The sequence below is a fragment of the Calidris pugnax genome, unplaced genomic scaffold (genome assembly GCF_001431845.1).
Source record: "Calidris pugnax isolate Ruff unplaced genomic scaffold, ASM143184v1 scaffold199, whole genome shotgun sequence".
Taxonomy (NCBI): domain Eukaryota; kingdom Metazoa; phylum Chordata; class Aves; order Charadriiformes; family Scolopacidae; genus Calidris; species Calidris pugnax.
Window position 1 is genome coordinate 1,274,657 of NW_015090970.1, and position 14,846 is coordinate 1,289,502.

The 14,846-nt window shown below is 53.0% G+C and overlaps 1 protein-coding gene across 1 annotated transcript in view; it reads left to right on the forward strand.

Moving 5' to 3' along the window:
* The first annotated feature begins 884 nt into the window (after positions 1–884).
* The window catches only part of ARHGEF18 (Rho/Rac guanine nucleotide exchange factor 18), a 50,544-nt gene continuing 36,582 nt past the window's right edge, over positions 885–14,846 (forward strand). The window contains exons 1-10 of the mRNA XM_014952858.1: positions 885–1,003; positions 6,108–6,244; positions 6,728–7,227; positions 8,812–9,016; positions 9,858–9,972; positions 10,589–10,646; positions 10,862–10,906; positions 11,193–11,273; positions 11,727–11,832; positions 12,374–12,548. Of these exons, the coding sequence (XP_014808344.1) occupies positions 928–1,003; positions 6,108–6,244; positions 6,728–7,227; positions 8,812–9,016; positions 9,858–9,972; positions 10,589–10,646; positions 10,862–10,906; positions 11,193–11,273; positions 11,727–11,832; positions 12,374–12,548 (1,498 nt within the window). The 5' untranslated portion in view covers positions 885–927. The remainder of the gene's footprint in view (positions 1,004–6,107; positions 6,245–6,727; positions 7,228–8,811; positions 9,017–9,857; positions 9,973–10,588; positions 10,647–10,861; positions 10,907–11,192; positions 11,274–11,726; positions 11,833–12,373; positions 12,549–14,846) is intronic.

Below are 14,846 nucleotides of genomic sequence, written 5' to 3' on the forward strand. Positions count from 1 at the left end.
CAGCTCCATGCCATGTTGGCTATTCCCAAACCAGCTGGACTCTGCTCAGCGAGGCCACAAACATGAGCTGAAGAGCAGGGAGAAGGTTCAGCCTGGCCCAGGAGCTGCCCAGGGGTAAAACATGGCTTCTTCAGCCTCATCGAGGGGTTGGGAGCAAAGTTTGGAGTTGATGGGGCTGGCGCCGATCAGGAGCACTGGGCTTGGAGACCTCAGGGTGGGGAATTTGGTCTCTTGGGGCAGTTTGGTGATAGCTCCCACCTGCTGAGAAGGGTTTGGAGAAAGGTCCTTGCCAGGGGTGGGGGTTTGCTGTGAGCTGCAAGATGATGCTGATGTTGCAGGTGGTTCAGGGTCTCGCCCCTTCCCTTGCAGAGGTTGTACTTGGTGATTGAAAACGTTGCCAAAGGGGCAAACATCAAGCCTGTGGTCTTAACTCCGGGGCAAACATCAAGCCCGTGGTCTTAACTTTTACCCTGCGTTTCCCAGGTGAAGGTTCTGCCCCTGCAGAAGCACCTTAAAGGTGGTGGTTTGTCAGGCCACCAGCTGACGGTCGTGAATGGAGCAGGGAGGTTTTGGCAGAGAGGGGAAGGGGGTGCTGGTGTGTTAACAGCTTGTTTTCTGGTTCCACCTCCACCTGCAAGCCTCCAGCAGCATTTGGGGGCTGTGTGTGCCCTCGTTGCCACTAATCCCCCGTCCCAGCTGCAGGAAGTCACTGACCCATCGCACAGGTGGGAACGCCAGAGACCAGGAATTTCTCTCTGGCTACAGCTTCCATCAGCTGATACTTCTGACAAAACACTTGGCTTCTCCACTCCCCCCTTGGCAGCCCCTGGGCTGCAGCCTGCAGTGCTGCCTTAGACCGCGCTGAGCTCTGCCGGGCTCCCTCCTCTCCTCTCCTGCTCGGGGTTTTACCTTCCACGGGGCTTCCAAATGTCAGACTCCCTGCTCAACCACTCCTGGCCGTCGTTTTCCAAGCGCTGGAAGAAGAGATGGTCCTTTAAGCGAGGTAATGACCTTGTCTGAGGGGTAATGAGGCTGCGTGGCAGGAGCTGGGCTGCTGTGGGGTGGGTCAGGAGAGACTGTCCAGGACGAGCAGCGCCGGGGTCCCCGGGCAGAGCTGGGTGTTAGGTGTTCCTGGCTGCAGGGGACATGGTGTTAGTGTTAGTTAATGCTTTTCCGTCTGTCTCATCTTCTTTTCAAGGCACATTCATGCTTTTAGGAGCTGGGAAATGGGTTAAATATCAGCCTTCTGGTTTTGTAATAACTTTGTTTTGCTGTTGCCAGTGAGGTGGAGGTCTCGGTGTTTGCAGACAGCCGTCCCTGCACGGCCAGGGCTGAGCTGGGTGTTTGAGCAGATGCTGGGGAAAAGATTCCTCCTGTCTTTCCGAGCGGGCTGAGGAGCAGAGCCCCCGTATTCAGAGCACGGTGTGAGCTGTGGTGGGTTGTGTGGCACCAGCTGGGCTTCACAGTGTCCGATGGCAGGGATGGGCAATGCCAGGAACAGTGTGAAGTGGTCATTCCTGCACCCAGCGCCGTGACTCCGAGGGAAGTGAGAGCCCTTGGGATCAGGATGTTTGCAGTCCCGGAGGAGCTGGGCTCTACCGTCCTTGCCTTCAAACACTGATGCTTTCAGGAACCTTTATCTGTGGCATTAGGGCTCTCGATACCCACCAGCGTTTTCTCCCTCATTCCCCTGCCCTGAGTTCTCTTCTGATGTGGATGTGCAGAGCAAGATCCAAACTGAACAGTCAAAGGAAGGTTAATTCTGAGCAGGAGGCTGGGTCGTGCAGGCTCTGATCTTTTGTGAGCCCCAAGCAGCTTTCTAGAGCCCTGGCTAGGACACCAGCATCCCCAGTGCTGGGCCTGCTGGGGCGGTTATGGACTAGTTATACATATATATTATATATATTGTGTATATATATATGCACAGACTGGTGCATATATATGTTAATTCTGAGCAGGAGGCTGGGTCGTGCAGGCTCTGATCTTTTGTGAGCCCCAAGCAGCTTCCTAGAGCCCTGGCTAGGACACCAGCATCCCCAGTGCTGGGCCTGCTGGGGCGGTTATGGACTAGTTATACATATATATTATATATATTGTATATATATATGCACCAGTCTGTGCATATATATAAGTAATGTATAGTAAAGTCACTGGAGGAAGCTGCACGGTGACTCTTGTGACTTGGAGAGTACCAGAGGGGCTGCAAATCCCTCCCAGCCCCACCGAGACCCCTCAGCTGAGCCGAGGACCGCGCTGGCTCCCCGCTCCTCTGGCCCTCCGTGCCCAAAACCCAGGCCCCAGAGGCTGTGATAAGACAGCAGCTCTCTGTACAGTGTGTTACGGTGTTGGACAGCTTATCTTCTCCCCTCCTCCAGCCCGGGCCGCATGAGCCAATCCCCACCGCTGCCAACGGCCGGCGATGGGGGGCCCAGACCAGGCAAAGGACTGCACTGCATCCCATTTTGGCACAAAGAGTTCAGCATTTGCTTTCTAGAGGTTTTACCCCACAGCTCTGGGCATCCTGCAGGGCAGTACGTAAAGGGCAGCTGGTGTGGGGCCAGCAGGAGACTGAATATTTTTTGTTTTCTTGTCCATGAGGCTCTCCGTGGTTTCCCAACAGTCTCTCCCCCTGATTGCTGGGAAATGCCCCGAAACTCTGCTCCTTCCTTCCTCCTGGGATTGTTTCACGCAGCAGAACTGACCGGTGCTTTTTATTTGGTGTGGCCTTTCCCCAGTGGAAATGCCACAGGGAGTGTCTGACGCTCGGAGGATGTGATCTGCATGGTGAGACCTCACATCCATGTCTCCTCTGGTGTTTCCAGCCTGGCTCCAGGGACACTTGGTGACCTGCAGCATCCTGTGCCCAGCAGCAGAGCAGGCAGGTGAGGACCGGCCATGCTGGATGAGCTTGTTCCAGTGCTGGTTGCTCTGGTGATGTCTCCTGCTGTGGCACCTGGGGGTGCATCTCCAGTGACGGAGGGAAATCAGCAGAGGCATTTGCAGGAGGGAAGTTTCAACTCTTGGTCTGAAACTGAAGTATTTCCATCTTTGTTGGGCTCCCGGTGGCCTCACACGCAGTTCTTCCTCAAGACAAACCAGCTCAGCTGGCTGATCCCACTGTCCCCACGGCATCAAAACCCCCAGGACTGTCCCAGAGTGTCACATGGGGTGGACGCCTGACACTACTTCCTTCCTTCCCACGCAGGAGCCCAGAGTTGTCACGTTTCTCCTGCTGGGAAGCTCTGGCAAAGCACAGCAGAGCCCTGTTGGTGTGTGGGGACCTGCCCGGCCCGGGCAGTGACACTTCCTCCCCAGCTCTGCCCTGGGAATTCCTCTGATGCGGCTGCTCCCTGCAGCAATAACCTTTTATGGTTCCCAGCCAGAGATGAATTAAGCAACGGCGATGCCTAATCTGCTTAATGTTCCCCTAAAGCAAACAGCGTACCTTCTTGAAAGTGTCATTTTGTCATCCCATCCCCAGCTTCAGCTGAGTAAAGGTGGTGGATGCTGGGGTCTGACAGCGCCCGGGGAGCCACGATGTCCTGTCCCCTTCCCACCTCACCACAGCCAGACAGAGTGCAGGTCCTTCCAAACTGGCTCCAGCACGTATTGCTGATTTATGCTTTGCCATATTGCTGATTTATGGGTGACCGTGTTGATCATGGATACAGGGATGCTCACAGCCCCTCGGAGCTGCCTCCCTCCTGTGTGTGTTCCACGTTTCCTTCCTCATCCTGCCAGAACCCAGTGCCTGAAAGCATTTTTCCCCCCATCAGCCCCTCCAGCAGCCCCCCTTTTCCCCCGTGTCCGCTCGTCTCTATACACGGTGCCAACCGACCGAGGCGTTGGATGCAGGGAGCCCTGAATTCTCCTCTCTGGTGCTCACACATTGCCTAAAATGGTCTCCCCATCGCTGGGAGCCCCGTGTGCTGCTGCCTGACAGCTACTGCCGCCGCCTTCACAACCTGCAAACCTGATTTATCGCGTGTCGAACGGCAGTGTCTGAAGTCTCCGAGGAGGACACGAGTCATTCAGTGGGGCTGGAGGGGCTCTGTTGACTTGCAGCCTCTGCCTTGGCCAAATCCTGAGCCTGAGCCCTGCACGGCACCGGCAGAGCGCAGGGAATATTTTCCAGGCCTCCGAGGAGCTGACTCTCTTCCAGGGATCCACTTCAGAGCCGCAGCCCGGTGCTGGCCCAGAGTAGCCTTGGCAGGACGGCCGGACCCTGCTTGGGAGGAAAAAACCTCTTTGTTTTAGCAAAACCTGCGGGCCAGAGCTCTGGCCTCTGTCAAGCCACAGCACTTGTCACCTACCCCAGCTACATCCCTGCTGCCCCTCGGGGCTTTGCTGCTTCCTCTGCGGGGAGTTCACTGCTGCAAGGGATGGCGAGGGCAGGAAAATCTCCTTTTCCTCCCTTCCTTGAACTTGTAGGAGGGGAAGTACCATTTCTCCTGGTCCCCCTGGGACCTTCCCCACTTCCTTGTTGCTCCCCTTGGGTCCTCAGCCTTCATCCCAGCCTGGTTTGGGGGTTCAGTGGCTTGTACCACCCCCTGGCATCTTTGGCTGCTTGGTTTCCTACAAGCTCACGCCAAAACCTGCGCTGCTTCAGATGAGAATTCACTTCAAAACGCTGATTTTTTGATTACAAGCTGATTAGGGGCAATCCAGGTGCACCTGAGGAAAGCAAAAGGTGGTGTTAAATAGCTCAGTAAACCTCTGCCAGTTTTCTAGATAGAGCATTACAGCTGTGGCTCAAGGGCATCCTGGGCAGGAACGTATCTATTAATTAAAAAATGACTTGTAAAGTAAATCCTACAACCTCACTGGAAAGCCTGTTTCAAATCTTCCCTGCCCTTAGAGTTAAAAAAACCCCTTAATTAAAATAGTGCCTTCACAGAGTGCTTTGTTTCTATAGTATTTATAGACCCTCACTTGAAATTACCGCACACATTTAAACACACCAAACACTCCTTAAAACAGACAATCTGGCATCTGCAGAGTGTGCAGCTGGGTCCAAGGAACAAACCTCCAAAGGCTCCCTCACGTTTGCTGCCTTTTCCTAGTTGGCACCACGCGACTCCTGGCCACGTTGTGGAGCATTAAAACCCACAGTGGGGATGCAAGGTTTCCAAGAGTGTGGTTTTTTTAACAATATCTTCCTCGTATTCATGTTTTTATACTTGGCTTTCCTGGACTATGATGGGCTTCTAGCAGTTTCTTGCCCTTTTTTTTTTCCCCCATTGGATAGATATGGCCACTTACAGTCTCTTGCTGTTGTTCTCTGCATCTTCAGAGATCCACCACCGGGCTCCAGCCAACAGCCTGGCTTTTTTCCATCGGCCTCAGCTGTACGTATCTCAAAGGAATAAAAGGTCTCCGTGAGTCACGCCGTGGTTTAGAGATGGTGGTGAAGGTTTACAGTGTGTCTCGTTGCATAGGAATGTGCTTCAGTCAGCTGGACCATCTATTGGACCACGAAGCACGTCCAGACCTTGTTTTTGCTTCTCAATGAGTTATGGGCGGGTGTACACACGCTCAGGTTCACGCTCTTGTGCGGGGAAAATCCACACGAGTGACCCGGCACCGGGAGAAATACCCACTCCTCCAATTTCTCTGCACGTTCAGTGCTGTCTGGAGTCACTAATGCACTTCCAATTTGGCCTCCCAGTGGCATCTTTTACTCCTTAAGGATGAAAATAAAATCAGTCAGTGGTTTTTTTCATAGATTCCTGCTTTAAATGTCCATAATGTCAATAACAGGCTTCAAAATGTGCTTAGCTCTTCTGTCGAGCTGAGGAAACAGCCTATGGCTGTAGGGTGTCCTACGAGGGTCTGGCTGGATGGTGCAAGCCTGGTCTCTGCCCTTGCACATGCCATGGATCAAAGAAAAAGGTTTCTGCTGTTAGGGCACCCCTACATGGGGTTCCAACAGGATCAAGGCTGCTGGGGTCCTGAGGTCTCCTGGCAGTGCCTGTCTGCAAGGGGCAAGGGAGCAGAGGGCCATGAGGAGCATTTTGGTGATGCCTAATGTCACCTCTCTGTGTGTGGCTGGTTTTACATCCCTCCTGGCCGTCTGCTGATGTGCTGTGACCTTCTCTGTCTTGCAGGATCCGACTGCAAGCCACGCTTACGGGAATTCACTGACCACAGCAACCCTGCTTTGGAGTATCCCAACCCCAAAAGCTTCCTCCCGTCCCTGATAGCTGAGGATGACACCTTCTGCACCAGTATGGCTGAAGAAAAGGCAAGTGTCCTCTTTGCCTCTGCTACCACCACATGCAGCAGGAGCCAGGGTTGGCAAACTGGTGGTCAGCAGCATGTTCAGAGGGACTGGGGTGGAATAAGGATGGGGGAAAGGGATACTGATCCAGATTATCAAGGAATACAAGATGATATTGCTTTTGCTGCTTGGAAAAATCCCACCTCTGTGCTTTGTGTTGGCGATAGGGGGGAATAAAGGAGAGAGAGACCTCAGGGACAAGAGGAAGCTGAGATGGTGGGGTTGGGGCAGGTCTGGCTGCGAGGTGCAGTAGGAGGGTGCTGTTACTAGAAAGTCAGGTTTGAGAAGCTCAGCTGCAGGCCTGGCCCCTCTACCTGCAGGTGGGCTGTTGGCCATGCGGAGGGAAGGAAAAGCAGCTCCACACAGGAGGTGTCCCCTTTGCAGGATGGACAGAAGGCTCTCAGATGGGATTTGTGTGCTCAGGCTCAGCTGTGGTTGCCTTTGCAGGAGGACTCATCTTCCATGGAGTTGGATGTCCCAGCAGCAGACATGCACAGCAGCACAGAGGATCTCCTCTCAGACTCTGCTCTCCACGGGTCGGAGTATTACAGAGACCTGGGACTCCTGAGCCCACCAGTTGCCAAAACAGCACCAGAGGCGGCAGCGCAGCCAGAACAAGCAGCGCAGGCTGTGTCTGCTGTCCGCTTATTGGAGGAGAGACCAAGGGCTCTGAGCAAAATGTCTGTGGATGTTGCTTTTTCCAACCCTGTTTCCTCCTCGGTACGTTACGGCGAGGCCGACTGCCGCTTTCTGAACAAAGGCCACGTTTGCTCCTGCGCAACGGTGCCAGAAGATGGTACCAGCACTTCTGAGTGTCCTGCAGAGGCAGACAAAGAGCTGGACCTGCAGGAGGCCAAAGACTTCTTCCCCACGCTGGTGAGATCCATGTCTACCTCTCGGAGGCACAGCTGGGAGAGCCCTTTGTCACCCGTGGACTGCAAGCGCAGGTAAAGCAGGACCATGAGCAATATTTGATGTGTATGGCACAACGATGCTGCGTGAGGCTGGAGCAATCACACTGCCCTGAGCTCCAGCTGCTGCTGGGTGGTCTCCTCCCTTGTCAGCTTCTGCCAAAGCAGCTGGACGCCTACTGCTCCTGTTGGGTGGGACGTGGAGGAACAGATGCTAGAGCAGCAAGAGGCTTTAATATCTCCTTGGCAGCAGGAAGACTCTCTTTTCCTGGTCTTGGGGCTGGGAGGAGGATCTCTCATCTAGGGAGAGCTTTCTCTGTCTTGAGGGAACCTTGAACAGCCCCGATGCCTCCATCCTCTGGCTCAAAGGCCACTTTGCCCACCCAGAGGGATCAAGAGAGCTCTGTCAAATCCTTTTTCTTCTGTCAGTCGGCTTGGTGGGATCTGTGCCTGCAATCACCGCCGTGTCCTCCAGCCCTTTGTCCTCCACGTGGCTGCAGAGGACAGTGTATTTTGTAGCCTGATGCTGAGCTCTGGCCCAGGAGCAGTTTCCAGGCCGTGCTGTTCTCCTGCCACACAAATGCCTTGGGTTCCATGCTACGAGCACGCTCTCCCTGCTGACAAACGTATTGATCTCCCAGATGACTGGGAGTTAGGTGTAAGCCAGCAAGAACTATTTTTATCTCTCCTCCTTATAAGGTACCCTAAAATTATCTCAGCCTGAAATCTTGGCGTTTCTTTGTCAAGCTCAGGCTTGGTTCTCAGACCAAGTGTTGTTGCGTGTGCTGTGGATCATTCACAGTTTGTGCTGTGTAACAGCACACGGGCAATGGTGGCACAGTGTCAGTGTCAGGGACTTGGTCCCCTCTCTGGGTGATTAAACACGTGTGAGCACGGGGCCATGGGAGGGGAATACACCCCGCTGTCCCCTAAGCAAATGCTTCCTGAAGCCTGTCTCTGGCAGCAGGAATGAAGTGACAGTGATCTGCAGACAGAACCCATGCAGAGAGTAAGATTTTCCACTGAGCCCTATCCATCATTTCTCTCCCATGTTGCTGGCACTGCAACAGCACTTGGTGTTCGGGAAACCGTGGGGCACTGGGGGAGCTGGTCCACCCCTCGTTTCCCAGAAAAGGATTTCTTTTTCCTTCCTCGAAGCCGGGCCCCGGTGGGAGAGGGATTTATGACCTGATGCCACAGTGATGATTCGATAAACGACAACATCTGCCATTTCTAAATGCCATTTCTAAATGCCCTGCTAGCAGGGCAGCAGCTCTCACGCAGGCCAGGCAGGCTGCTGTCTGGGTGGCTGCACAGTCTCAGGGGTTGCTAAGAGATCAGCGAGAGGTCCAGCACCAAACATCCCGGGTGACCAAGGAGCTCGTGGTCTGGCTGATGGCAGCCAGAGAAGCTGTTTTTAACAGGCTCAAGACTTGGTGTCTGGGCTGACGCCTCCCAACGTTCCCTTTTCCACGTGCCTGCTGTGGTGACCCTCCTCATCCCAGTTGCATGAGCTCTGTAGGATTGTCCACCCATGGCCAGGACATTGCAGGGGCTGTGCCGTGCCTGGCACAATGAGATGGGTCTGCTGAATTGCTTTGTTCCTCTTCCTTGAATTAGGTTCAGCCTGGATACCACAGAGATGGGCAGCGACCCAGAGCAGGAGGATGTGGAGAAGGGGAGCCAGTCCTGCCCGCCGCCTCGTGTGTCCCTTCAGCTGCCCAAAGGGGAACTGGAAAGCTGGCGAGGGGGTGGCATGGTGATCAAAGTGGAGATAGAGCCATTGCACCCCAACCTCACTGTCAGCCCCGGCTCGGAGGAGGCGGTGAGTGTGCAAGGGCCGTGCACATATTGGCAGTGGGGCCAGCTGGGGGTGCAGGTGACACACGTGAGTGTCAGGCTGCAGGCTGGACTCCTTCGATGCCAGCCTTGAACCAGGTATGCCCAGACGTCTGAGGAACCTCAGCAAGGATGGGATTTCTCTGCTCTGAGACAAACTGCTACTTCTTGCAGGATAAAGGCCCTGGGAGCTGGCTGATGGCTCAGCCCTCTTTTCCCATAAATTTGTTGGAATTACCCTTGCTGCAACCTGTGCCCGTTGCTTCTTGTCCTGTCACTGTGCCCCTCTAAGAAAAGTCTGGCTCCATCTTTTCTACAATCAGGGAGTCGAAGACAGCAGGGTCACCTCCCCATTTCACACTGCTTTCCTCTGGGGAGTTTCTTTGGATTCAATTAATATTAAAAGGACAATTGTATCACAGTGCTATGTATCCTCTAAATTTCCTGAGAAGGTTTTAGCCCCAAATGGCACTTGCTCCAGCCTCCCTGGAGCCCACACCTGAAGTCAACCAACAGCTGGGCTTTATGGTGTCCTGTCACCATAACCCCAACAAAACAAGAGAGGGAATGGCTGAGGAATCAGTTTGTTCCCAGTGATATCTGGGGTCTGGATCTAATCCTGAGAGACCACAGGTATCAAGCCAGGCAGCAAGGGAACCCGCCCTGGGGCTGCCAGGGTGGGCATGGAGGGCAAGAGGCTGCAGGAAAGTAGGGATGATCTTAACCTAACTCAAGATTCCTGCCCTGCCAGCCATGCTGTGCCCCAGTGGAAGCTCCCTTGGTGCACAAAGGACCAAAGATTTCCATGATTTTTTTTCCTTCTGCAGGAACGTGGCAGCAATGGGAAGAGACTGAGGTCAAAGTCTGTCCCATCAGCCTGTGAGACAGTTGCCTCCCCTCAGATACCCTGCAGTTTTGACACTTCTCTTCCAGCCGTGGAAGGTTGGTATAGACTATATATATATGGCATTACATGAGTTCAAGGTGTTTCTGATTAAAACTGGAGATGTAGCCCCTGCAAGGCTAGACATCCCCTGCCCTTCCCTTCCACACGGTCCCAGGAGCTCCTGAAATAAAAAGTCAAGCTGACTTTGAGTCTGATCCTGGCTAACAGAAAACCAGAGGCAACTCAGCTCCTGTAAACTTAATTTTGGCCTTTTCTGTGCTGCTGGAATCTGCTAAGCTCTCCCACCTGTGAGGACTGCCCCAGAGCAAACTGTCAAGACATGTTAAGGGCACAGCCTGGGAGGTGGAGGGGAAGCTGGCTGTCACGGGAAGGGTCTCTGGGGTGTACCAGCTCCTACCCTCTGGCTGCAAGCAGGACCCTCAGAAGTTGATGTCATACAGACTGGGAAAGGGAGGGGTAACACAGAAAAGTGCTGTAGCCTTCACCTCCCTCGCAGAAATGTCGTGTAGCCTTTTCCTCCCTAACTTCTCCCTCCCCACTAAAGGCAGAGTGGGAGCCCAGCAAGACCAGTGGGGTTCAGTCTCACAGCTTGCAACAAGGTGCTCTGCAAAGGCAAAGCAGGATCCCTGCTGAGAGTGGTTTGTGTTCCAGGTGTTGAACCCCCTGCTCTGGAGATGCTGGAGAAGGACCACGTGTCCCCAGACCACGTGTAGGTATTGTCAGTCCTGGCTGTTTTGAGATGGCAGAGATTCTTCAGTCTATCTGAGCTACTGGAGATGCAATAGCAAAGGAGATCCCACTCCATGCTGGGGCACAGCTGAGCAGTTGGTTGTAAGCCAGCGCCTGATGCTTTGTGGGGTGCAGAATATCTTTGCAAAGACAATTTTCTAATCCCTTGCTTTTCTTTTGCCCCATCCCTGGTAGGCTAATTGTCCAGCAGGTACTTCAGGAGCTGAAACAATATCATGGGTAAGTGTGTGTGGGAGAGGGATGTGGGTGGGGATGTCACGGGTCTGCCCAGGACCCACCTGGCAAGTGACACTTGGTCCCCTGAACTGCAAATCTCCAGCGTGCCAGAATCTCTGTATTTTCCCAGTGAAACCAGGGTAGAATTGCACAGAGAAGTGGCAATTCCTGTGCCTCTTCTCTAACTCTAAACAAGTTTGGGCCCATCTCCAAAAATGGGCTTTTCCGCTGACCCAGAAGTTCCCTCTTGTGTTCTTTGCTGAGTGTCTGAAGTCTTTTTCCTGCACAGGGCGAAGCAGGGAGTTTGTGTGCCAGAAGGCAGCGATTCTTCCCAGCAGAACCTCACCTGGTTTGAGTTCCTGTCCAACGAGTAAGTGAGCCAGGTGGTTGCCCACACACTTTGTGCTCCCAGAGCGGACTGATTTTGAGCCCCCCTCCTCCATGTAAGCTCTACTGCCCTGCGAATCCTGTGTGCAACTGATTTCGAGCCCCCCTCCATCTAAGCTCTACTGCCCTGCGAATCCTGTGTGCAGGACACTGCTACCTGCAGTGGTTCAGGCCAGGATCGGTGCCTCGTTGTGCTGAACAAAACCACAGACACAGCCAGAACTTGCACAGACAATTTGGAAGTTCATCTCCTTATTTGCAAGTGTCCCATTAATAAATAACATGACTGATGCCGAACCAGATCCTCCAGGAGACGGAAAGCTCAGAGATGGGGTCCTAAAGTAACACTTGAGATTAACTTCATCAGTGATCTCCCCCAAAATGTGCTTCACCAGTTAATCTCCCCTTAGTTAAGATGGTTTTGGTCTTCTTTCAGAAATGAGGACAGTGGAAAGACTGATAAAGCAGAGAAAGGCACAAAGGTGATGCGACGCCTGAGTTCCCTGCGGAGCCGAGTCACTGGGTCCTGGCAGAAGGATAAGGTGAGGAGGAGATGCTGAATTTGTGGAAGGAAATATTGAATTCTTCAAGTAGAAAAGGGGATCTGAGCCCAGGGACCAGTTAGTTGGATTGCTTTTGGATGTGAGGCCTCTATATTGGTCAGAAGACACACTGTGACCCCTAACGCAATCCCTGGACGCAGCCATCCCTGACTTTGAGCCCACCTTGCTCCAGGGCACCTTCTGGCTGCTCTCTCGATGCCTTGGCACAGATTGTGCAGCCCAGGAGACAGTGTTTTGGCTGGATGACTGCCTGGATCCCCCGCTGTGGCAAGGAGGAGAGCCTGCAGAAGCACAGACACGTGCTGCAGTGCTGTGTCCTGCCCTTCATCAGGCACAACTGGCCCTAGAGGGACTGGCCCGAGCCTTAGGAAGGGATTTGGGAAAAGCACTACCATCCCGAAGGTTCAGGGCACAAAGGTGCCTGCTGCACATCAGCTTTCTTGTTTTTACCAGTGGGGAAAGGAATGTGTGGGCAGCGGGAGGCCGGTAACGGAGCTGTGTTTTTTTTCTCTCCCTCCAGGGTAAGAACAAAGAGCAGCCAAAAGAGAGAGAGAAGGAGAAAGAGACAAAGGAGCCAAAAGAGAGATGGAAAGAGATCAATGGGCACCAGCTCGTGCCAGGGGTTTTCTCCAGTTGCACCAGCTGCTCCCTGTGTGCCAAACCCCTTGTGAATAAAAGTGGTCTGCAGTGCCTGAGTGAGTATGGCTGTTGCTGGCTGGCTCGGACCCAGCCTGGCTCTAACCCGCTCCCCGGCCTCTCCTCCAGCCCAGGCTGGCCATTCCTCTGCTTAAATCAGCCTCAGGGATCACTTCGCTTTTCTGCCTGCCTTGATTGTACCCCACCACCCTGCTTGGCCTGGCTTAGTTGTTCCTCCAGATAGTCTAAATCATCTCTAAATCCTGCTTGGCAATAGTTTATCCTCGTTTTCTTTGGCCGCTTGACCATTGCCTGCCCCTTTCCCCCAAGGAGGGTTCTAGGTTAACTTTTCCTTTAATAATGTGGGGTTTTTTTCCACCAAGTTCTGCTTTGCCCAAGCAAATATCCCTCCTGCCTGAGTGAAGCTGGAGCTTTTAGGCTGTTTTTCACAGCTGCAGCGATGCATTTGACTTGTGCATGGGCACAGGGATTTCTAGAGCATCCAAAACTTTATTAACTAACACAAATGGTATCTCCCAGAACCTGCAGGGTGAGATTGTTGCTTTTCAGATGTAAGTAGCACGCAGGACCAGCAACTTTGCCATGTGTGCATGGAGCTCTGTCCTCGTGAGACTGTTGCTTTTCAGATGTAAGTAACACACAGGACCAGCAGCTTTGCCATGTGTGCATGGAGCTCTGTCCTCCCTCTGCTTTCACTGGGGCATGGCTGCATGGCTTTGGCTGACGGAAAAACCAGGGCACTGAAGAACATTTTAATTCCCAAGGGATTGTCTGTGGGCAGAGAAAAATCCTCTGGAAATGAGAGAATTGCTCTCTTTCTCTACCTTGTATCCTCAAGCAATGCTTGTTCTCCAGTAAGGGTCTCTCAGAGGCTCTTAAGGTCAGTAAAACCTTCCTGGGGCATAGAAGGACTGGCTGCCCTTGGACACGCGCTGTGAGCAGCGTATTTTCCCTTCAGGGCAGCTGGAGGGAAATTGAAAAGGACCATGCGCTGTGAGGGCAGCTGGAGGGAAATTGAAAAGGACCACAGTCCCAGCTGTTAGTGAATATTTTTCAGGCATCACAGCAAAAAGTAGGAAGCAGGGAGCTGAATGAGAGCAAGTGCTTTGTGGATATTTTGAACCCAAATATTATGGGAGGAGGCAGAGTTATGCCTTGTCATTCTTATCTAAGGAACCTCCTAGCAGAGGCTCTGGTTGTAGTCCTGCAGGCTGCTCTGTAAGAAATACCTGAACCTGAGAGAATGCAGACAGTCCTTGATCCCCAGTGCCCCAGGAGCTCAGAGCCATGCTCTCTATAGTCTTGGAACTCTGAGGTTTTTAGTGGTGTGAGTGATCCTTCTCTGGACAACCGCTCTGGAGATGTGTGATCTGGAGCATGAGGAGTTGGAGCTCCCTGTTGAATGGGTGTATGGCTCAGCATATCATCCTCAATCTCAAAGGCGCGGGGGTTGGACATGAGTTATAGTAACTTTTACCTTGTTTCTCAGTCCTTCCGTGAGGAATCTGTGCTCCTGAGTCTTGCTAACAATCAGGAAAAAAATTCCAAGGTGGCTGAGGAACTGGTTTGTGTTTGGGACTCTGTGCCATCTCCCTTCTGGGCTGCTCAGGGACACGCTGCCCAGGCTGACGTGGGCGGCAGAGCTCGTTTCCACACGTTCCCTTTGCACTGGCTTGAACTGAGGCTGAACAACTGGGCAGGGTTCTGAGATGCTCATTAAAATTAACGGCCTGTCTGTGGTCAGATCTGGATTGGGACTTGTTGGGTGACAGCTGTTAGCCCCAGAGTGCCTATATTTGGATTATGCTGGGCTGAAACCTTTGCGAGCTGGTGCGGGGTGGTGGAGTTGATAGTTGATATCACTAGCTGCCGTTATTGCAGCGAGGAGCAGCGCGTGGTCTCCTGACAAGTCACTGATAGGGCTCTTGAAAAGCTAGCTTCAGGGCCACCGGGTAGCCAGAGTGGCAACCCTAATTTTTTAAGAAGTGCAAGCTGCTCTGTCAGGGCTCGGTCAGAGCTGTAGTTGCCGCCAGAATCTGAGGCCTGTTGGCTGCTGCTCTTGTTTTCTCATCATGAACTCACACTTCACCATCTATATGCTTCTGGCCCTCACCCAGCTCTCGGTCCATCCCATGGTCAGGTGCTGCTGTTTGTGTTATCGCCTTGGTATTTTTAACTGCAGCACCACCGCGTGGTTAGAAGGGAAAACACCGAAAAACAAGACGAGAAAAGATGGTAGTTAAAGAAAGGGATTAGCTAAAACCGGGGGGAGGAAGGACGGGGAAATTATTAGGAATTCTAAGGTCTTTTCACTGTCCTGTGGACACAAAACTGGA